At 38.1% G+C, this 23,306-nt stretch overlaps 1 protein-coding gene across 2 annotated transcripts in view; it reads left to right on the top strand.

Annotated features, from left to right (window-relative positions):
• The window catches only part of KDM3B (lysine demethylase 3B), a 57,533-nt gene that overhangs the window by 2,238 nt on the left and 31,989 nt on the right, over nt 1-23,306 (top strand). Inside the window, exons 1-6 of one of the 2 annotated variants that reach the window (XM_068959468.1) lie at nt 14,220-14,238; nt 16,717-16,884; nt 19,358-19,471; nt 19,918-20,023; nt 21,531-21,655; nt 23,103-23,168. In XM_068959468.1, coding sequence (XP_068815569.1) covers nt 16,840-16,884; nt 19,358-19,471; nt 19,918-20,023; nt 21,531-21,655; nt 23,103-23,168 — 456 coding nt within the window. In that variant the 5' untranslated portion in view covers nt 14,220-14,238; nt 16,717-16,839. Of the gene's footprint in view, nt 1-14,219; nt 14,239-16,716; nt 16,885-19,357; nt 19,472-19,917; nt 20,024-21,530; nt 21,656-23,102; nt 23,169-23,306 lie in introns of those variants that run through there. The other variant, XM_068959467.1, reaches the window with a different exon arrangement.

Raw genomic sequence — 23,306 nt, 5'->3', positions numbered from 1 at the left:
CACCTTCCCAAGGGAGAACACTGAGGGACAGATGATAGACACAGAACTTAACACACCTTCAAAAAGCAGTTAAAGACAGTTGTTTGTTGTTTGTTTTTCCAGTTCTGGGTAAGTAACTATTACTTTTTCTGGTGAGGTAAAGCCTTTCAGAGAAGGCTTTTCTCAGTGTAAATTTGATTATAGAAAGTAGCCCTGAAGTATTCTCACTTTGAGAAAACATGAAATAACCTAATTATGGTTAGTCCACAAAAATATAATGATCAGCCCTATTTATTCCATCTTCAGAGCACCTGGGAATCCAAAGGAAAATCTGTCCTGCTATTAGAAAACATCCTTGCCTCTTCTAAATAGAAACAGATCCTACTCCTTCTCCCATATGACTATTAGGACAGAATTATAAAAGACCCATCACGGTTTAAACCTCGATATTGTCATAATATTGTAAAAAGATGTGTTACACATTTTTTGAGCAAAATAGCTCAACATGAGACATGGAGGACAGGACTGCTTTTTATTATGTCCAAATCAAGTATATAGGATGGTTATTTTAATGAGTAGTCAGGCTGTGCAAACACCTTGTGCCCTGGACCTCCTAAATTCACTGTAAGTTTTGAAAGTCTTTTTTTTTTTTTCTCCTCCTTAATAACTTAAATATGTTTATTGCAGCAGGCAGATTTTTTTTTTCCCCCCACCTTTGTGGATCGTAAGTCATGTTTGTTGTTTTCGTTTTACATCTGAATTTTATGTACTTCACGCAGTACTCAGCACGTAGAATTCAATATGCTCCAAAGAAGTTTTCAGTTGTATGTGGATTGTACTTTAGATTACTACATGTTTTTACTGAAGCTGTATCTTTTTCTTCAGTTGAGTTTATTCTTAGCAGTTATCTGAATTATGGAATAAGCTCAATTCACTTTGCAAATGCCAGAACTGTTTGAGTTAGACCATCAGGATGTTTCACTAGTTCACTGTACTGTAGGTCACACTGGAAAATCATATCATACTCTCTGAAGAAGGTGTGCATATGGATGAGTGATGCTCAAATGGTCTAGGGCTGCGTGTGCTCTCAAGTGACTTTGAGATGCTACCTGAAAATCACCTCAACAATAGAGAAAAGAATGCAGGAAGATGAGAATTTGCAGACACCCTATCCCATATAGGTAGGACATTCACACCAGCTGTGGGCATGTGCCTGTTGCCGAATTTCGGTGCTCTCTGACTGGGACTGAGCGGAGAGGGAGTCTGCAGAGGCTTCCCAACTGCAATAGATGTTGAAAGAGGAGTTTGCTGAAACTGGGACACTCTGGAAGTGATGGGAAGGCTCACAAAGAGCTAGGGTTGTATGAGTCTGGGATATCCAGATTGCTTTCTTTGCTGCTGCCTCCACTTCACTTTCTTCTGTCCTTCAAAGATGATCCTACTCCTGGATCGTTCTTCCTGGTAGCAACACGCTTGCATCTTGGGAGGGAATATGAGAGGAACGGACCGCAGAAAGTGGTTCAGTCTTTCTCTCCATTCCTAAGCAGCATCTCTTATTGTTGCTGTTAAAGGCCAAATGCTAGGCTAGATGGATGCTGGTCAGGTCCACAGGGTGTTTCTTTAATATTTGTTATTGTAAAATAAATGTTTTGGAACAAACATGATGTTGAATGTTGTTTTTTCTAATAAATTTTTACTTGCTTGGCAAGTAAGATACAGCTCTTTGAAGGATAGTTAACTGCAAAGCAACAAATGTACATTTGCTCCACTTATTTTATGGTACTTTTGTGGTAGCCTAAGTACAAAGTAGTGAATGCTTGTTACGGCATGGTTTTTCCTGGCAGCCTTTCTGTCTTCTGATGTGTGAAAGACGCTAGCCTTGAAAAATTTGCATTTTTTCTGATGAGCAGTGTCTTTTGCAGCTCCATTCATTACTTTTCTCAGGGCTCAAAAAGGACAGGAGGGATCCTGTAACTGCTTGTTTATACTACTGAAAGGCAGGGAACAGGAATCACGCGAATGAATTGAATGCTCCTGCAGTTGTAGCTTATGTAAGTATATGTTTAGATGATTTAATTTAAAAAAAATGGCTGCTCTGGCAATGTAGCTGCAAGAGAAGAAACTTGACACAGATCTCAAAAGGATCCTGGTAGATCTGAAGCGGTTAGTGCTCTATAGACAAGGAATGGTACAGAGACCAAGCTGACCAGTCTTCCTAATCTGGTGTCATCTCTGGTGCAAGATGTGTGCCTGCTTCATGCTCACGGAACAGTGAGGGGCAGGGCAGGTGGCACAGGAGTTGCAGCAGGTCTCAGCAGAGACGTTGTTGGAGCTGGCAGTGGGACTGGGACACGAAGGGGTGCTCGTCCACAGCAGTGGTTGTGGAGAAGTAACAAAGTCTGTGTGGCAGTGTACAGTGGAAGCTTGTTAGCCTGTGCGCAGCTGATTAAACGCTTTGCAGAGTCATCCTTACACAACACTGATTGTGGCCATTGGGTGCTTTCTCACCGTGCTGTCTTCCATGTTTCTATTAATGAAGACATTCCAGGTTCCTGTTACCTCACCTAAGGAGAAGTTGATTTTTGTTTTATTTTGGTTTTACTTGAGGATATTACTTGTAATTTATCGACACCTGGTAGCAATTATTGCATGTGTGCAGGAGTTCCAGTTTAGCTGCTTAGTTCCTGAGGATTATGGAAATGTCCACTTTCAGTGCTCACTGTGCCTACATGGCATATATGCAGTACTTTAGGAAGTGTCAGACTATTGATTGTGTGCTATGCTGATCTGCATGTGTGCAGTAATTTTCATATGTTTTGAACCTATTGGACTTGCACAAAACAAACATATTTGGGAAAATCTGGGTAGAAATATGGAAGCTCTATGTTGAGAAGACAATTTCCAGGCAGATAGATACCCAGCACTGAGAAATGCTGCCTTTGGTACAGGAAACTGACTATTTTACCTTTACAGCAATGAAAGAGCAGCCGTATGGAATGAGATTAAAGGTCCACCTAGCATGCCTCCTTCCCCCTCCCCCCATCTCCTGTCTTGCACTGGTGCACACACAGCTGTGAAAGGAATCAACATTCTTAAGCCCCCCACCATCATTAGGCTGCAAGGTTTAAGTTTTCTGAAATTAAGCTTAGGTAGAGAAATGCACAGAGCATGACCGCTGTATATTTGCATCAATGAAGCACCATAAAATAACTTCTTGCTCATGTAGTAGCGGATGCTCTCTAGAGCTAACTGACCTGTGAATACTCGATTGACCTTGGAGGTCACTCTGTTCCTCCTTCTGCTTGCTATAATTTGCACCAGAATCAAAGTGCATCCAGATTCTCTAGTTCAGACGTCCTGACCCACATTTGACTTTAGAGAGCTGCTGCTCAAATAGGCTTTCTGCTGAAAATATATATTCAGGGGACCTCTTAATACAGTACAACAATCTTTATATTTAATAATAATTGTACCTATAAGTTTTGTAGTGATATGAACAATATGAGGAATCATAGGGTTATTGCATGTTAATATAGGATTTTCAGATCTGGTTCTTGCAAGTGAATGCTGGCCTGTTACTATTTACTCCTTGCAAAGTGTGTCTGCAGGAAGCTTCTTAATGTGTTTGCACTTGCAAAACAAACTGTTTGCCTTTGAAGAAGTTGACTATTTCAATTACAGGTGGAAGAGATTTAGAGGTTTCACCAAAATTATTTTGGTTGTTTTGAATATTGTTTGTAGTGTTGAAGTGCAATGCCAGCAGTAAGAGAAAAAGGCTAGAAAAGTAAAATATACTTTGGCAAAACCTTAGGTTTTTCCCGTCATTGTCAAAACATAACATATTTTTCCTTTGGCAGTTTATCTTCTTGGGTGGACAGTGTTGATGTATGTACTAGGATTGCTTTTTACCAAATAAAATGCCATAAGCTGGGAAAGTAGAAACCATATGTTTTATGGTCTGTTTGATAAATATATGGCCACTTCATTTAGCTGATTTTTAATTAAGGCTGCAGAAAGCAATAGACTCTGTAAGGGCTGTATAAATACAGTAAAATTTAGCAAGCAGAATACAAATGTATATATAATGATAACTTAGATGTCTGTCTCAACACATTTGTTGATACATTTTTAAGGCAATTGTAAGTGTCACACTTCAAATAAAAACAAGACCAAATCATCTATTTGTAATGGCAATAGTTCAGCACTGTAATTAATGAGAAACTTTTTGAGCTACAAACTAGGAGCTTGGACTCATTTCATCGTTCAAGTGGTAGCAGAAAGTCAGGTTCCTTTAAAGGCTGTACTAAGGCTTTTTTTCTCAGTTTTCAGTGGAGGTATCAGAAGCTTGAAAATATTTTTTTTAGGCTTCTGGCTGGGCCTGCAGTACAGTGCCTGCTCCAGGAATTCCTATGGAATACTGGTATTTGCATGCTGCTTCTGTCAGGTTTCAGGTAGAAGACTGAATATTTGGTACCAGGTGAAAACATCTGGACTTCTTTCTATGGAACAACTTTTACTTTAAATGCAAGCAATTATGGCAGAAAGTTGTGGGGGTTTCGCTAGTTTGTGTTGTTTTTTTCTGAGTTACTACTGTCTTGCGTTTCTCTCTGCTTAGATGACAGTCCATTTCCTAAACGTTTTGGATGAAGGAGGTTGGCCAGTATTTTAACCAAACAACAGCTTCAAGAAATCTGTTTCGTACTTTTATTTCTTAAGGTACAAGGCCTTCATTTTTTTGTAGTGTAACTATATTCTGCATGTGATATGTGTATACGTACCCCTTTGGAGTGTTATGAGCACTCAGTAGCTGTTTTATTCTGGCTGATTGTCTTCCTTGCTTCAGTGAATTCCTTGATTATTAATTAGACTGACTTTTTTTTCCTTCAAGATCTATATCATTTCTGGGATTTATTTCCAAGTGCACATTTTGATTGCTTTATGCTGCTACTGGTACTTGAGTTTTTTACAGACCTTTCATGTCTTTAACCTGCTTCCAATCTGATAATGTCAAAAATACTTCTGTATAAGTAGAAATACTTATCGTGTTCTTGTAGAAATACTTGAAAAAGTTTCCTTCCAAGAAGACTTAGCCAGTGTAATGTAAGTTTATGTATCAACAGTGTGATTATCTAGCTTGAAATAGATTCACTGTTTGTTGAAGAGCTTTTTAACATAGTCATAAAATACATTTGCTAATGCAGTAAATTCTCTTGATAGTATTACAGAGTACTCTCTAAGTAGTCTTAATGCTTCCGGTTTCAACTGCTGATTAAGAAACCAAAGCAAAACTCAGTTTTACCTCTGCATAGTTATTGTCTTTTGGTCATTGTGCACGTGACTCCAGTCACCTGCATAATTTGTTTTATGCTTTTACTATCAAGTGTCGGTCACTGCATCTAATAGATTGTGCTACCTCTTTCTGATTAGGTGCTCGGGTAATTAAGGCATTGAACTCTTAAATCAGTGGCAGAATTATTGGCGTTTTTCTGTAATTTGTGTTTTATTTTGAAATTGTTCTTATTGCAAACTTATGTGTAGCTGGAAGAATTCTTGTTGTCGTTAGCTGGTCGTGCTCTTCTGAGGCAGTGTTGCATGGTGGCGTCTGCCTCGCTGTCAGAACTCGCTGCTAAGAGTCCTTTTCTAGCATCTCGCCTACCCTAGATTGTGATACTTTGCAAAACACAGGGGAAGGTGAGGGGGTTTCCTTGTATAGTCATTCTTTCCTTGCCATTTCTAGATGTTTGATAGACCTTTTGCTATCTTTGTGAATTCTCTCCAAAAAGCTATGCTTTTGTTGATGTCCGTCTTGTTCATTTTGACTTTTATCCCTGTATTCAGAGATGTTTCATTTGTTACAGTTGCGTAGTACGCTAAGTGAGATTGAGGTGCATAATTCTGGAGAGAAAGTGACAGTTTCTTAGAAAATTTCCTGAAGAACAAGATCAATTTCTGCTTCAGAAGAATATTTTGTTCTTTCTCTCTGCCTTTCTCTCTCTCTCTCTTTTACAATTTTTTTTATTTTTTAATTTTTTTTAATTACTGAGACCATGTTTTTTGAGGTTGGGATTCTTTTCGTTATAGTCATGTGGAGTATCATATAATAACCTAAAACAAATATTTTGAAGTTTTTATTAACCGTTCTCCCATTTAAGCCCTCAAATTCTTTTACTTTACTTACTTAGTTTACTACTACTATATCCCTAATGTTTTTTTAAGGATGAGGCCATACTTAGAAAGCAGAGGAAAAGAGTGAGGCAATCCAGAAATAGCAATTGAAATATCAGATTTTGCAGAGGTTGTGATTTGTAGGAACTTTTAACAGCTCCTCGGGCTCTTCTCAGGTCTGTATAAGGTACTGTTACTGTTGAGGCCAGAAACGTTTCTGAATAAGTTCACTACCTTTTGCGCCAACTTTTATCAATGTCATTATCGAATAAGTTGCATTAGTGATTTTACTGCTCCAATATTTACCATTTGAAAACCAATTGTTTTCATCTTCCTTTTAACCACTCCCCTTTGTTAGAGAAGGAAACTGTGGCTGATTTGGCTTCAGCTCAGCATAAGTCAAACTCCTGCTTAGCACTAGTATCTAAAGTAGATGAAGCCTGCAGGCCTCAAGGCTGAACTGTCAATGAACTCAAGAAACGTTGCTGACGATGCAACCGCAAAACCGATTAAAACCAGCTAATGAGGATACAAAACAGGATGTAGGAGATGAGATGGGATGCACCTGGGTTATGGTTGACCTTTGAGTAAGATAAGGGACTAGGGAAGACAAGGGCATGGCAACCAGCCTGGGATGTAGGCCAGGACCAATCGGAAAGAGAGACCACCGACTCAGTAAAGACAACTGGAAGAGACCTTCACTGGCAGGCGGGGAAATAAGACTGTAAAGGGTATAATTACCTCAATTTCTTTGTTGGGGGTCCCTCCTTGGAGGCACCCGGCTCAAGCTGTTGCTTTGCTGTACTGTCAGTGAATAAATAAATAAATAATTCTGCTGCTATACTTGCATGAGGCTGTGCTCCTTGGAAACCTAGGGTCGAACTATTTCCGTAACACCTTAGATCTCTCCTGTAAATTGCAGCTAGCCTTCCTCAGTTTCAGTGCAGCACCATGTAAACAGTCATTTAATGTTTTGCATGTTCAGTTTCAGACTAGATGCAGCTGAACGAAGTCCACCATATCATATATAAGCTATCTTTATTAAAACCTTTCTTTTGCTTTTATCTCTTTCTATTTATTGCCATTCTTCTTCTGTCCTTTTCCCCTTGCCCTCACCATAAACTAGTTCTTATGTTTGGCAGATCACTGATATCTTTTTAGTAAATCTGTAGTTATCCGGCGCTCTGCGCTCTCTTCCTTTTTTAAGTATCCAAACTGTATTTGTCATTTACTAACTATACAGCTATCAATGTTAGTTTTTAAAAAAAAAAAAAAAAAAAAAACTTGTTATCAAACCTGCAATTTAAGGTGATGTTTTTCCGTCAGAGTTCTGACCTAGAGGTTCTCATCCTCTTCTAGCTGGTAATTGGGTCATAGCATATTTGGGATTAGGAGCAGCCTACTTGCAGTTCTAGGTGATTAGTTTTGTAAAAGAGAAGATACCATCCACCTCTGTAGTCCAGATAGCTGTGGAAAGAAACAGCGATCAAAAAAGATTGTGTCTTGTAGTTTAGCTGAAGTCAGTTTTATGATGCTTTGGTTAGGATGCAAGTAGACATCAGGGAAAGATGCATTTTAGAAGAAATAGCAACCGATAGTAGAGTATTTGACAAAAATATATGCCTAATTCCAAAACAGATTTATTCTGTGGACCTCACATCTTCCAACAGCTCAAGTATTTCAAGTTACTAATAGAGAAAATTCAGTGCTGTTAATTGTAGCATAAATTATTAAAGAAAAGAGGTGTGACCCTTTAAGGATAGGCCTGGGGAATGGTAAATGAGCTCCTAGTGTTCAAAATAGGCAAGTGCTACTTGGAAAGGTAGTCTGTTTCTGATTGTGCAGCAATGAGATCTCTTATTGCAGGAAGTTCCTATAGGAATGCAAACATATTCTGAAAAAAAGTTTTTTTAAAAAAGCAAAGCATAGCGATTAACATATTTGGCCATGCCTGGTGTAAGATACACCACAATTACTGGATTCATTTCAGAGGGCGAGGGATGTTAAATAACTGGCTTGAGAGAGAGCTTACTTAAAGTGCTAGTGTGCCTTAACAGGCAGGGCATTACAGTTTTTGAAGCAATCAATTTTATAAGCTCGTGTTAACCATGCGGCTGCAGGGCTGTGAGGTTACTGTTCAAGATCCTGGATTTGACTGGGTTGACATTTATTACCCAGAACCTGACACAGTCTTTTGGTTTGACATGAACCAAAACTGTCCAAATCAGTTCATATCTGGAAGAGTTTTCAGTTGCTTGACAGCTGTCATGAGTCTTACTGGATAAAGTATGCACTACGGCGTATGGGAAAGAAAATAGTCTAGTGTTTATGTTCCTACTCGAAATGTGTAAGAAAAAACTTATTAATGAGGACTTCAGTGCAAGAGTTCAGTTTGATGTTAAGTCAATATAGTAGCTAGCTACAATCAAGAGAGGTAATCACCCTTTCTGTCTCTTGTTCATGATGCTTCATTGGACTTCAGTGGACTTGCTTAGGTAACAAAATTGGCAGAGAGTTAACAGTTCTTTGTGCTTAGTTTCTTGCCACTTTAGTTCCCTAAACCTGCATGCTGTGGGGTCAGCTGAGTTGCTGGTTCAAGAGGAAGCAATGGGAGGCACTGTGCTGCATAACTGACTGTTTTGCTTCCAGATACAGCTCTAAGTTGAAAGTGGTTAAGCTGATAAACCACCAAGCTGATAAACCACCATGGTTCCTTGCAGAGATGGAGCAGCTCTAGGTAGCTCCGTATTAACTTATGCTCAGCCCAATGTCTGCAAATGGAAATGGTGGATCTGTGGGCCAGGGAGAAGGAACCAGTGGTAGTTTTCTCTGTAGTATTTTGCTGAATGCTCTAGGAAGGTTTCAGTTTTTCACTCAGGGCAGCATTAAGGTATAGAGCCACCTGGGTTCTGATGCTGTATCAAAGATATTTAAATTCTTCTGGAATACCTAGAAATTAGGGTACACGGCTCTGAGTGTTACTTGTTCCTGATACAGCACGAATGTGGCAGTTGCAGTGTGCTCTAAAATGCCTATGAGCCGAAGTCGGTATAGAATGAGGTAGGACCTTTCTTAAGAATAGGTGTCTTCCCTTGTGTGCTATGGTTTTGGGGTAGTTTCCAACACTGATTTTGAGCTGTAAATGATTCACGTTACTTGGATTTTTTTATTTCCGTGAGAGCGGCCACTGTTAGGGTCAGTAGTGATGCTCAAGCTGGAAATGCCTTAATAGTGAACGAAATGGAATACTCAGCAGCACTATGGTGGGTTCCCTTTATTTCGGTACTTTGTAATTTCTTCCGAAGTACCTATCCCAATTCCTTTAAATCCATAACTTTTCAAGCCGTATTAAAGAGGTACTGGAAAGACAGTATTTTCAGGAATGATTTTCTGTAATACTTTTGCTGAAATATGATATTTCATTTATAACCTTACTAAACCAGGTGCTGCCTGGGATTGTCTATTAAATTATTTCAAACTTTAACTGCAGTTTTCTTTTTTATTTGTTCCTAATTCCACTTGAAATTTCTGTCACTTTTTAAATCTTAAAATATTTCTTTTCTCCTCTCTTATACTAAAGCAAAAAAAAAAAAAACACAAAGGGAAACTGTATTGTCCTAATAGTGTCAAATGACCAGAATAAACAGACTCATTTTTTTTTAGATTTGATATTTGTGGGTACTGTAAGATCTAAATTGTACTGTAGAGCATGCCATATATCACTGTGGTATCAGAGCACTATGCAGTCAATGTATGATCATAACATCAGCATAGAGAGATTCAAATTCTAACAAGCTATTTTGATTCAGTGGTTGTATGAAATGGGCTACAGAATTACAACTGGTTATTTCTATATTGAGCCAAACAACTTCTTTGCATAAAGAATGTTTGAGAAAGGCATCCAATGTTGATTTGATTCTCCATCTCATATTGTCTTCTATCCCTTTTTAATCTTATTCTGTAAGTGGACATCTCTGAAGAGTAATGATATATCCCCCACCCTTTTTGTTAATATAATAGGAAATAATTCTGGAAGGGACTTACTTCATTGTCATTTAGTCCATCCCAGTTGCATCAAAACTTCATTAATTCTACTGATATCATTCATGACATGCTTCCCTAGCGTCTTTTCTCTAACCTCCATTGTAAGAGGTCTTTACAGTGACCCTGCACAGTCTCTTAATTGCTTCTGTTCTTACCATCTGACACTAGAGAAAACTTTCTTACTCAAGTATTTCTAGTTGCATCTTAATCCCAATATTGTCTCATGTCTACAATAGATAGAACAAATGCAGCATTCATTCTCTTTTTGGCAGCCTGTTCATGAAGAGCGTGTTATTATTCCCCCTTTCAGTTTTCTTTTCTTGATGAAGCAACCTAATTTGACCAGTCTCTTCAAAGCTTGCATTTTCTAGACCTTTGGCCATTCTTGTTTGCTCTTTCCTGCTCTCTCCAGTTGTTCTGCCCCAATCTGATCTTAAATATTTTAGCAGAGGATCTACTGAGGCTGAGTAGAGAGAGATTGCTTCAGGTGTCTTGCACGCTATACTTCTCTTTATGTACGTGGTATCCTTTTTTGAAACAGCATGACATAGCTGAGCATATATCACTTCATGCTCCTCTGTAATCACCTGACTTTTTCTGTAAAACTGATACCTATCCTGTCACTGGTAGTTTCTGCCTCCGTTTAGCACCTTGTGCTTGTTTTCATAACCGCATTGTGCTCTTTCGTGCAGGAAGAGATCGTTTTGAATTCCATCTTCAAACGTGCTTGCAGACCTTCCCAGCCTGTGATCTTTCTGCCGAATTTTGCAGTCCTAGTGTCTGTCACGACATTCAAATGATAGTTGTCCAAAAAGGGTAGTTGTCCTGTGGAAACTCCTCAGATAAAGACTTCAATTTTATCAGAGAACAGTTGATGTTGTGCCCATGCAGGTGATCTTTTCCTAGTTTGAGAAGTTATGTGAAAGCGTCTCAAAATCTAAAATCAAGGTGTGACATCTTTTTTTTTTAATCTACTCGGAAGACCTTGTAGTCATTCTTCAAACAGAGGCTGATGGAGCCTTTAAGTATCTGATCTGTTCTACCCATGAATGTTCTTAAGTATAGCAATTAATTTGTCTGTGTGTATATGGAAAAAAATTGCTCTCTGTTGCTTTTTGATGCTTTCCCTTTTTTTGGGAAGCATCAATAGTAAAACTGTAGTCATAGATAATATTAGTGAAATAATATTAGTGAGGGAAAATTACTATTTGTGTTATATGCAACTGAAGATTGTACAAACTATATTTTGCCCAAAAAAGCTGTTAGTTTAAAAAAAAGAAAAAGAGAGAATTGCTCAAGCACTTTGAACACTTCAGATGCACTGCTTTTTGGGATGCAATGCTTTATTCTGTTTATATGTCCAACATCTTATACCAAAGAAGTAGGCTACTCGTTTCTGGTTGGCAGCGCTAAAATGCATTGTTTGAAGCTGTCAGCTTACCAAAAAAGGTCAGGTAGGACTGCACTGTCATTCCCATTGTTTACTTTGGGGATTTTTAAATAGGCTACCAGCTTTATCACTGGTGATGTGTTTCCAGGTCACTGATGCATCAAAACTAAGTAATATTAGTCTCAACAATTCCTGTTGAGACCCACATAAAATGTATCCCCTGAGTGTTTGAGGTCTGTTAGGTTAACTGGTTTTAATGCATTTAACCCATATTCTGTATTGTATGTTTATAGTACTGTGTAACACTAGTCTTCTACAGAAGTAAAAATACATACAAAGTTTTATTAATCAACAGAATAATAATTTTATCAAATTTCGAGATGGACTGTCACTTTTATAGTTCTATTTTCATTCTTATGCTATGCTTTCTATTATTTAGGCCAGAACCACTGTCAGGCTAGCAAGTTTAATTTCTTACCCTTTTTTGCAATTGACTTCTTAGCTTTCTTTCAAGCTTTTGAAAGGGTTTTTTAAAAAGGTTGAAATATTTGAAGGCCAGGTATCTTGTCATGCTGTTTAAAAAAGAATAAGTTGTTACCTGGAACCTATTTGTTCATAAACATGTTCATCTCTATTAGAAATTGTTTTGTATCGTCATAGATTATTGTGCATGTGTTGAAGTGCTGACTCACTTGATGCTGATGCTAATCTCCAATTGCAAAGCAGAAATGTTCATGGAAACTACTTGTGATAATTTATTAATAGCTCACTACCCCCATTAGATAACGGCCCTAGTAATGTTAAGATTTCTCTTGGTTCTGGTATGTTTAAGTACTTCTGCTGATGCTGATCCTGCCAAAGGCTTTTCTTCTTCATTATCAATATGCGTTACAAGCATAGAAAAGTGTCAAGGAAATTTAAAAAAAAAAAAAAAAAAGCTATATATATATTTTCTAATCTTATTAATATTTACTGTCTTCATTTTACCTCTTAATCGGCATTAGCCTTTAAGTATAGTTGTTCCCTCTAATAACTGTGTTTTCTGGGCTATATGTGGTGACTGAGGGGGAGTAGGGAGAAAGAGGAGTGCTAGATTAATTTATTTCAGATGAAGATTTTTCTCCCTAGTTTTGTTTGTAACTTTTCTAGCTTTAGGGAATTGCCATTCTAAAGCACCTATTATATTTCAGCTAGGACCTTTTCTTATTTGCTTCTAAGAAATAGAGTTGAGGCATGATTATTGGTTTGGGAGCTAATGGTTTTCTAGGCATAAGTGTGGTATCCATCTTTGTCTGCCATAATAGATTCTAAAATAATACTATGGTTGCATTACGTATCAGAAAACTACTGTAGTTTAAATTTTTTTAATGTAATGATACTACTGGCTGCATGAGACCTCAGACACATCTCCCAAGTTGAAATCTCAGCATCTACCTTCCTTTTTTCCCCCCTCTCTCACATGTTGACAACATAGTTCTTTCTACTTGTTAATGAGTAAGTGGTCATGGACCAATTTGTTACCTAGTTTTATTTGGTAGTCTGCAACAGATTCCTACCGATGCCTCCTTTCTGGGCATAAGTACTATTATTCCAATTTACAGATGGGGAAACTCAGCCAGTGACACTAAATGGCTTGACCAAGGTCATGCAGGAAGCCTCTGATGGAGCAGGGAATTGAACCTGGGTCTCTGGCTACTCTCTAGCAACTGATGGACCATCCTTCCTTTGAAAACTAGGTAACATTTAAGACCATTTTAAGGGATTATTTTTAAACTTAGATTTTTTTTTGCCATCTTCTGCTTTTTTAATACATAAAATCATAAAATGTAAAGACTGTCTTATATTTTTCTTTAGGTGGCATTTATATTAGATCTTTGTGCAAGTTCTAATGAAAGAAGCTCCAGCAGTTTTTCTGTTATAAGTCATGTTTGGAGCCTGCATGTCATGTGATGGAGAAGACAGGTATAGCTGTCTTATCTACACTCTATGTTCTTCCTATTTTTACCACTTTTGTAGTGGAACTGATTTTGGAAAACTGTGGGGGAAATTCCCATTTGAAGAAGGCTATATAGTCTTATAGAGTGTATTGCAGTCTGAATGTTAGTGTAACTGGATAGACAAAAAAGCGTTTTTTTAGACAGATACTTTGGGCTGTCTTTGTGTATCATATATAAAGCAGAGCAATAGCTCTGCTTTCTAGTGTTGTCTGTCTTTTGGGGTGGAGGGGACACACAGGGAAGAGGCCAAAAAACAAAGTTGTGGGAGGGTTGGGAGAATTACAGGTGTATATGTACCCTCTGTTTTTTATGTTGCAAGAAAATTGTAGATTACAAAAAATACTAAAAATCATTATTCTTTGTAGATGGCTATTGCTTAAGGAATGCTTTTTTTCGCTATAGGAGGACTTGGGAAGTCTTGCGGGTGCTTTTTGTCTAAGCATCAATTATTTCTTACTTGATAAGGACATGTCTGCATGAATGGTGTATCTAGTTGCCGTCGTCAATGTAACTGTTTAGAAGCATTGGTATTAACAAAGCACCACTGCTGTTCTTATCAACAGGTTGTCTAAATTGGTTGTGAGCAGAGTTAGGAGAGTCAACAGAAGATGTTGTCTGTACAGGTGACCCTATGAATTATAAGACCACTGATACGTTTGCGAGGTAACTTACTCTAATGTAGCCAGGGCTTTTTTTATGGTTTTCAAATTAAGATGAGAAAGAGCAGAAATTTCTTGGTTATAACTTGCTTAAAGATTCTGGGATTTTTCAACAAAGGTATGATATTTCTGCTTACCACTTCACATATCAAAAGCAAGTATGTTTTATGCATTCTCACATTTGTCTTGTTTGTACTTACTTTCCTTGACTTTGTTTTCCTGTCAGGATTCCCTTAGTGGTGGTTCTTCCCCCCCTTCCCCCCCCCCCCAGAATTTAAGCATATTGGGCATCAGTTCAAGAATATTTCTGTAATTATTTTCTGTAATCATACAAGGCAGTATACGCACAAACACTCTTAGTGTTCTGTGCAAGTCAGCTTCAGCTTCCTTCTTGTACACCCAGTACACAGAAAAAATGCTATCTATTGCAGATCCTGGAAACAGAAACTGAGAACATACCTGTTTGTCTTGAGATTTTCTGCCTTTTTGTTGCTCTGCGGTCTGTTTGGAACTAGTGAGGTAACTTATCCCAGTGTAACACATAACATTGCATAGCTCTGGAACAGCTGCGCTGCATATCTATATGTGGAAAAATACTCTGCTTGGTGTTGGTTTAGAATTAATAACGCTTTTTAACAGTTGTAAGTGAAAGTTTGGCAAGGCTTAGTTGCTCATATTGAATATGCAAAGGTAAAAGAAAACTTGAGTATTGGACATAATGTGTCCAGTGTGTGTGTGTAAAATAAACTTACCGTGTCTTCTCTGCTGTTTTGCAGCAGAGAGAGACGAGCGTCATATGATTATGTTGAAAGAGTCTTTTCTCTCCTTTTGACACAGTCATGGGTCTGTGGTTTCAGAAAGGAAAACTTCAAGGTCTGTTTTCTGAGTGAAGTAACAAAGTATTGCTACTGCTTTGCATGCAACAGGTATCACAGTATGTCGGTATCTAGTGAGCACCTTAAGGAAACATGAAAGGTCTGTCTTGAAGTCCTTCATAGACTTTTTAAACAAGGAGTGAACTTGTTAAATTTGCATCTAAAACTATGTTCTGCTGCAGTGATTTGTAGAAATAGGTGTCCGTTAATAGAACCTGACGGGAAGAAATTTCCAGTAGGTCTTGTTTCATGTGTGTCACAAGGTCAATTTACTTGTTTAATTCTTGTATGAAGTAATAAATAGAAAGTAAACCTAATCCTTATTTCTTTGGTGGTGGAGGAAAAGCTGCATTTTATTGCTCATTTGAATTTGGCTGCCTTTAGTCATCTTTGCCAACTAGTTCAAGGGACAGGCTAGTGCAAAATCTTTTCTGATTTGATCAAATCACTCCTCTTTGTCCAGTTCTTAAATATCTTATGAAAAGGCTTATATTTTCAAAGTTAGCATCACCCTAATAGTTCTTTTTGACCATTTTCCATATGAACTTCACAATGTGAGCATCGCAGCAAGATGATCATATCACTAGTGCCATATATAAAAACACACGTTTCCAGAGCTGTCTGTCTCTGTGATTAACGCGCTGCTACTCTCAATGATCTTGTAATTATTGTAAAAGTCTACATTTCAACCATCCAGCTTGAGGTGTTTCTTAATCAATTAGAGATTTCTTGCTGTTCATCTGACTTGACTTTAGTGATGTTTGTGTAATATGCAAGCTGTATAAATAAAAGCTTGGAATGTTGCTGCGTTTTAACACTTAGTAGCCCCTAATTGTTAGGATATGGAATGAGACTTTGTAACCTATGTTTCTCTTCTTAGCGTTCTTGAAATGTAATTTTGCGTGGCTTTAACATCTGTCCTTTTGTGGTAGGAAGAGAAAAGGATGCTAGCCAAGAGCAGTGATTTAGAGTTGTGATGTGGTTTATATGGTCACACTGTGAAATTAGGTGATGAAATATCTTGCGAGTAGATGTTTCTAGATAATGTCACCTCTCATCAGAAATGTTTGCATTTGGTTCAGAGAATTTAATAATTTACAAGACAACAGAGAACTTCCTATTTAGAGAAGATTTCACAAGCACAGAACTTTCTTGAAGGTTTCAATTCTGTGAATGTCCATGTTATAATGTCCATACCAAGGCAAGCCATCTGTTGAAACGCCAGGTAGAAAAGTTTAAACTCTCTAAAATTCCATGTTGCTTTGGGTCATCAGTTGCACTGTGCGATAAATGCGTTTCATGTCCTTAATCTTGTATGGGAAATGCAGGATTTGGAGCTGGTGGTATTTATTTGGGAAATAAATATTTTTTTCATAGTTTAGTGATTACTATTAATTTGATTCCTGTTTCTTTTGTAATATCTGATAGCTATGTAGATGTAATACTCTTAATGTTATTATTAAAACACTAATCCTGCTTTTCTGACCAAAACTGCTGTCTCTTTATCCAGAGGGGTTATTCGAATTTATTTTTTTTTTCTACTCGGTGTCTGAAACAAGAGCTTAAAAGCCTTTTCATTTATTTTATTTATTTATTTTTATTGTCAGATCTTTGTGGAATTTGATGGCTGTAACTGGAAGCAACATGCTTGGGTGAAAGTCCATGCTGAAGAAGTTATAGTGTTGTTGCTGGAAGGGTCATTGGTTTGGGCACCTCGAAGTGATCCAGTTATGCTTCAGGGGACTCGAGTCTCACTGACACAGTGGCCTGCACTGGTGAGTATTTTGCCAAAAGTCTTCATGTGCTCTGAGATCTGCATCACCAAGCTGTACTGAGGAACACGAGGCTTTGAAATCCGAAAGGTTGCCATTATGCAGATAACAAAAGTAGTTTGTGGATAGATTTTTTTGACTGGTAAATAGGAGAGCAGGTAGCTGTGAGTTGTAGTGTCTTCAGAGAGGCATCTGAAAAGCAGGTTCCTACCCCAGAAGCTGCCAGCTGTTACCTCACAGAGATGAGATGCTACTTACCAGTGTTGAGTCTCTGAAGAAAATGTGGTACATGCCTGGAAAGATTACTGATCCCCATTTTAGAACTTGGAGTGTATAGGCTTTTCAGAATTGTGACAACAAGCCTTAGGGTTTTACTATGGGCTCTCTAGGGCTCTGTGAGGTAAAGGTCGGTGCATCATTTTAATAGGTACTCTTGAGAGACCTTTTGGGAGAGAATAGGCTGTGGGCTGTGACTGGCCCATTAGCCAATAGCTTGGCCACTTCTGATCTAAACTGAAAAAATCTTATTTTGATGGTGTTGTCAGCATTGACTAACATAATATGCAGAAATTTTTTCCTGTTTCTTGCAGTGGTTGTCCATATGGCCGTTTGCATAGTTTTGTAATTACATGTCATGATGCTTGAGACCAAAGCCAGTATGTTTTAGCTAGCATATTTGAGTATCCTCATTCTGCAAACATCCCAATGAATAGTATATAGTGAAGAGCATTCTTTACTTTCTCCTCTCTTGTCTGAATGGCATCTGAAGAAGAGAGAACATTTTTGAGAATTCTGCCCTAGGTCTCATGCTCTCTAATTTTTATTTACCTCCCCCCCCCCTTTTTTTTTTTTTTTCTTTTCCTGCACTCCTTGCACTACCTGGGATCCTGCTTTCTGCTTTTTAATACTATGTTACATGCTTGGGCCTCTTGAAATATTTTCCCGGTCAAGGGCATGGTGCTTTGCTAGAATCTGAACTTTGGTTTTAAGTAGGCACTTTGGGCTCAAAGCAACATGTTCAGCACTGTGCCTTTCTCTGAGGGTTTCTTTGTTGCAGTTGTCTTGAGACGGAAGAAATCTAGATCTTTACAGTAGAGATTCGATATACAATGTTTTTCCTGTAGATGGAGTTTTCCTTCTAATTTGTTTCCAACTTATCTCCAAAAATGAATTAATTTTAATTTCCTTTGGGAAACTGTGTTTGTATGGAATCAGTTTTTTTCCAGATAATTACCAAGGTTATCTCGATAGCTAAATGATGTGGGAGTTGGGGGGGGGAGGGAGTGGGAGGAGGGTACTGTAGTCTGCACACAGATTGTGTAAATATGTAATGAGTTATGTCAGAACCTATTAGAAGACTGTTAGAAGCAAATATGGGCCCATTCTGACCAGAGTATTTCCACTAAAACTCAAGCTGTATCTGTAGCCTTGCTGAAAAGTGTTTCCATCCCAATACTCTGAGCAGCCGTCTGAGCGCTCAAACTTTCACTCAAGTACTGCAGCCCTACTCGGATGGGAATACTGACTGGAGTTAACCGAAGAAGCAGCGCACATATATACGATATGGACAATTCTGAGAAGACAATTGCTTACCATTATGAAGTGCGTTTTTTGGGGTTTTTTTAGATATCACCCTTGTATGTGTTCATCTTCCATTGCTTCTTTCCTGTAGTCGTGGTCAATTTTAGGAGATACAGTTTTAGATGAACTGAAAACATAAATGCACACTGCCTTTTATATTCTTATGGTCAAGTACAGAAGACTGGGGTGTGAGCAAGCTTCATAAAAGCTGTTAAGGCAAAAATGTCATGAATTCTTGTGTGTTAAAATGTTGTTAGTGTGAGCATGAGATACAGATGGTAAATTTCAAAGACTCCAGTGGCTGGTAACTTTCTTTTCCATCAGCAAGTTATAAGATTATCATTCTGATTCTGCTAGGCATTTTTCCGTTAGTAATTTGTCCTGCAGTTTGGATGTCAATAGTACACCTGGTATGAACTTCAGTTTTGCACAAAACAGTAGTAACAAAAAATGCTTCCCTTTATTAACATGTCTGTAGTGGTGTTTATTGCTGCATAGAATTCAGGCATAAAGGTGCGCCTTTCAGCAGATCGTATCTGAAATTCATAGGATAATTTGAAGCTTTTGTTCTTACCTGAGCATCAGAGCATGCTTAATCTGTGACAAATCAAATACCATAAAAGGTATTTTTAATTTCTGCTTTAGGTTCTGATGAAGATGTGGAGTCAATATTCTGCAATTCCTTCTTCTATGACAATATGTCACAGCTGCAAGAATTGACTTAGACATAACTAGTCATAATTTGCATTAAAACTCGGGTGCTGGGAAGTTCAGGTTGAGAAATGAAACTTTTTATTCTTTGTTGTGCTTGAATAGCATGTGAAAACAACTATTGGTTGTGTATGTGCTCAGTCTTTTTTTTTTTTTTAATATCCTTTTTTGTTGTTCATTACAGACCTTCACTCCTCTAGTAGATAAGCTGGGTTTAGGTTCTGTGGTCGCAGTGGAGTTTCTCCTGGACAGACATCTACGTTTCCTGTCTGATGCCAGTGGATTACGTTTGTTTCAGGTATTTGAAATATATTCAAATATAGTGCACATTTAATTTCAGATTGTGCTTGTCGGATTTTACTGTTCCACTTCCATGTTCTTGGCTTCCTCCTTCCACTGCCCTATGTGTTTGGATTTGTTTCCTTGATTTTACAGGTACTTAAACTAACTTCCATCTACATTAAAAAAGTTGTAGCTCCTGTTTCGTATCAGTCAATTGGAGAGCTAGCTGCTGAGTATTGTGGAGCCAATAATTGCAATCGAAGTTCCACAACAGCTTTTGCCTAGCTAGCTAGTCCCTTTTCTCTCTTGGCATGTTTAGCAATGTTTCCGTAGCTGTTTTTTCCTCTTATTTTGGTTTATCCCTCCATGAGAGCAGTCCGGGAGGAGCTGTACCTCAAAAACTAATGATTCTGTTACTTTAAAAGACTCTACTTTTACATTAAAAGTATTTGTTGTTGGCAGATGGGAACGGAGAGTCAAAATCAGATTCTGCAGGAACAGCCTCCTCTAAGAGAATCTGTCAATGCATTGATCAGCGACCAGAAGCTTCAGGAGATATTCAGTAGAGGTAAGGGTAACTATTTTTCCTTTCCAGAACTTTTGACTGTTGTGAAACACTTGGGTTACGCAGGGATTTGTGAAGGAGAATAGTAATAGTATGTGTTAGTTTGCTTAGGAAGATCAGCTTTCTATGTTCTTTCAAAAGTTCTTTACATGAAGCATTATTTCATAACAGATACTGAAAAGTAGGTGGCTGAGATAAAACCAGAAGTAGCTACTGTGAATGGTCACGGAAGACATAAGTAAAGGAGGACAACGTACTATTGGCGATGTCCTTGTATTTGCAACTTTAAGTCTCTTAGCTTTGAATTTGTTAAACCTTTGGTTCCGTTCTAAGGTGGATAATTCTGGAAACTTAGAACTGAATTTTCCATAGTTATTATCTTTAAAGCCAGGGAAAACTTTCTTTTGCTACCACAAATTCAAATTTTGGCATTTTGACAATTAATGCAATAATTATTTGAGTTGTAAATTTGGTGGGACCACGGTTACTAAGCACAATGTTAGCACCCGGACTGTTATCTGGATTGCATAGTTTTAAGCCTGATGATAGCTTTTGGTTGACAGATAGGGATCTTCTAGTTCATGCAGTAAAATGATTAGCAATCCAGAATTTGGATTTGGGGTCTCATGACCTCCTTAGAAGCAGGCCGCTGCATTACATTTGAAGGGGACATAACTGGGACCTGGTGCCTTTTGATTTAATAAAATATGTATTGATACAAATGAGGAACATACTTCTTATGTGACCACATAACTTCAGAATTGCGCAATATAAAGCCACCTTCTGAAGCACCTAGTCCTGATTGTATCAGATACAGGCTATTGGATTATGTGGATCTCGACAATTTAGTGTTGACTTTTTGTATCTGGACTTAAGGCAGGCGGAAGGCTGCATGCTGACGTGGAAGCCAGGGCGGGGGAGGGAACCTTTCAGTAGATGACCTGTTATACGTGTGGAAGAACTAAGACTGGTTGTTTTAGAGACCTTGGCTACTTGTCCAATTATATTGAAGTCTTCACAAATACAGATGTATAGTTCTGTTCTGAATTAGGTACAGTTTATGCTGAGATTTGATGCGTCTGGACTGAGTCAGTGGTGAGTCAGAACATTTTGACTGTCCACTGGATTGATGTCTCGTAATTATTGATCTGTAGGTCAGAAAGCAAAGGAGTGTAGTTAGCAAGGAGCCCCTATTGACAAAATCAAACTAAAAGGAGTGAGTTTATTTTGGTCTCTTATTCAGTTTACAAATTAAAAAAAAAAAAAAAAAGTGAGTTCCATCTTTGCAATAGCTTTGAGTTAGCGCTATAAAGGTTTATTAACTTTTTACAATAGAATACTTGGCTTACGCAGTATTTGCAGCAGATGCCCCAACACTTTAATTGTGTTCCACTAGGAAGCTGGCACTTTAGGCCCTGATTATATGCACAAAACTATTTTTATTGTATGACCCTCAATTAGCATGGCACAAAGCTTGTCTGAAGATATACTCAGAGCACTTGTTTTCCAGGTCCTTACAGTGTCCAAGGCCAAAGGGTTAAGGTTTACCAACCAGAGGATGAAAATAGCTGGTTATGTGGTGTTGTGAGCCATCAAGACCCACTAACTCGTCTTATGGAGGTGTCTGTGACCGAGGTAAAAAAAAAAAAAAAAAAGTGCAGCAGTGCTTTGGGTTTTCTAAAATACAGCTCCTCAATATCCCATGGAGAACATCAGCTTCACCAAAACTTGAGCTTTTGGTTCTTGGTTCATTGCTTAAAAAGATGAGTAATTATTCATGTTGCATTTTGATGAAAAAAGATCTTTGCCATTATGATGATTTTAAATGATAAATGACGATACACAGCTTGCTTCAACAAAAGAAGCTCTAAGAACGCCTTTGAAAATGAGCTCTGTGTAGGACAAAATGCTGAAAGTAGCTTTCTGGATGGAGGGTGTTCTGATGTACAGAAAGCTACTTTCTGGGTCTATTATGCTATGGTCTTTATATACCTTCTCTCTTAGCTTCTATCTGATGAGTTGTACAGATGGTTTGAAACAAATATAGTATAAAGGACAGAATCTCAATCTAAACTGAACAGATTGATGTATTTTAGTTTAGGCTGTTTTTCCTTTTTTCCCCAGTTCCAGTCAGTAAATCTGGTGGATGTGGTAAACAGCACAGAGTATTTGTGCACTATTAGAGTCGTTTGGTTTCCATTATGGGGTTCTGTGAAGCCTAACAGTTCTACCAGCAGCCTGCTCGTAATGGCTCCCTTTTTTAGGAACAGCTCGGAACTGGTCTGGTGAGGCTAGGTGTAAGTTACTGAGGCAGTAGCAATATTCTGAGGGTGGGTTCCACTGTAGCCTTTTCCATGTCTGGCAAAGTATGTGTGCAGAATGAGTGCAGTGTGTGTGCAAAGTATGGTAAGTCAGCCTGGCACTTTGGAGAGGCCTTGAAGTTGCGGAGTATATGCTCTCAGCATAGGCATGTCAGGAAGCAGTCAATTTACTATGTAGCATCGATGAAATAAAAAAGATAGCCTCCATGCACAGCCACAAAGATTGGGTGTTTGTTGCTCCTTGCTGCGTGCAAGTACCTGATCAATTTGAGACAGGTTTTATTAGAAGTGATTCTTAATTATCTCCCTGAGTATCCATGATGAGGACTATTGCATTAGTTCATGATCTTACTTTTGGGCTGACGCTAAGTAGGGATAGTTAGCATAAACTGATGCATCTCCTTCCAGTAATCTTTTCTACATCCAGCAGAGTGAATGTGCAGAAGGCTCAAACAAATTTAAAGTAGGAGAGTTGTGTTTAATGAAATGAATGCCTTTAGAGGTGGTACAAATACAGTACAAATATATGATGAAACAATAGTAGGAATCAAATTTGAAAGCTGTTGAAATTAGAGAAGGTGCGAAAGAATTAAAGTAAACTGAAAGACTTTAGTATTACTGGGAACAGAGGAAGAAAAGGCAAATGGGAGAGGGGCTGCAGGATAACCTTGTGTTTAAGATTTCTGTTGATACTGTGCATACTGACTTTAAACTTTTTTTTTTTTTTCTTCCTCCTTGTTGCCAATCTGCATAAAAATCAGAGTGGTGAAATAAAGTCAGTGGATCCTCGACTGATACATGTAGTGATGGATAACTCTCCAAGTGAGGTACTACAGCAGTTCAAGTCTGTATATACATTGTGGAGCTTCATAAAGGTTTAGATGTTTTGAATGGAAACAACTGAAAACTGATGCTGTGTTCATTGACTGAAATTGAAAAAGGAGCGTTTTCTTTGCCACCATGAC

Source organism: Struthio camelus, chromosome 13 (genome assembly GCF_040807025.1).
Source record: "Struthio camelus isolate bStrCam1 chromosome 13, bStrCam1.hap1, whole genome shotgun sequence".
NCBI lineage: Eukaryota > Metazoa > Chordata > Aves > Struthioniformes > Struthionidae > Struthio > Struthio camelus.
The sequence above is the reverse complement of the archived record's forward strand: the minus strand, read 5'-3'. Positions and strand labels throughout refer to the sequence as shown.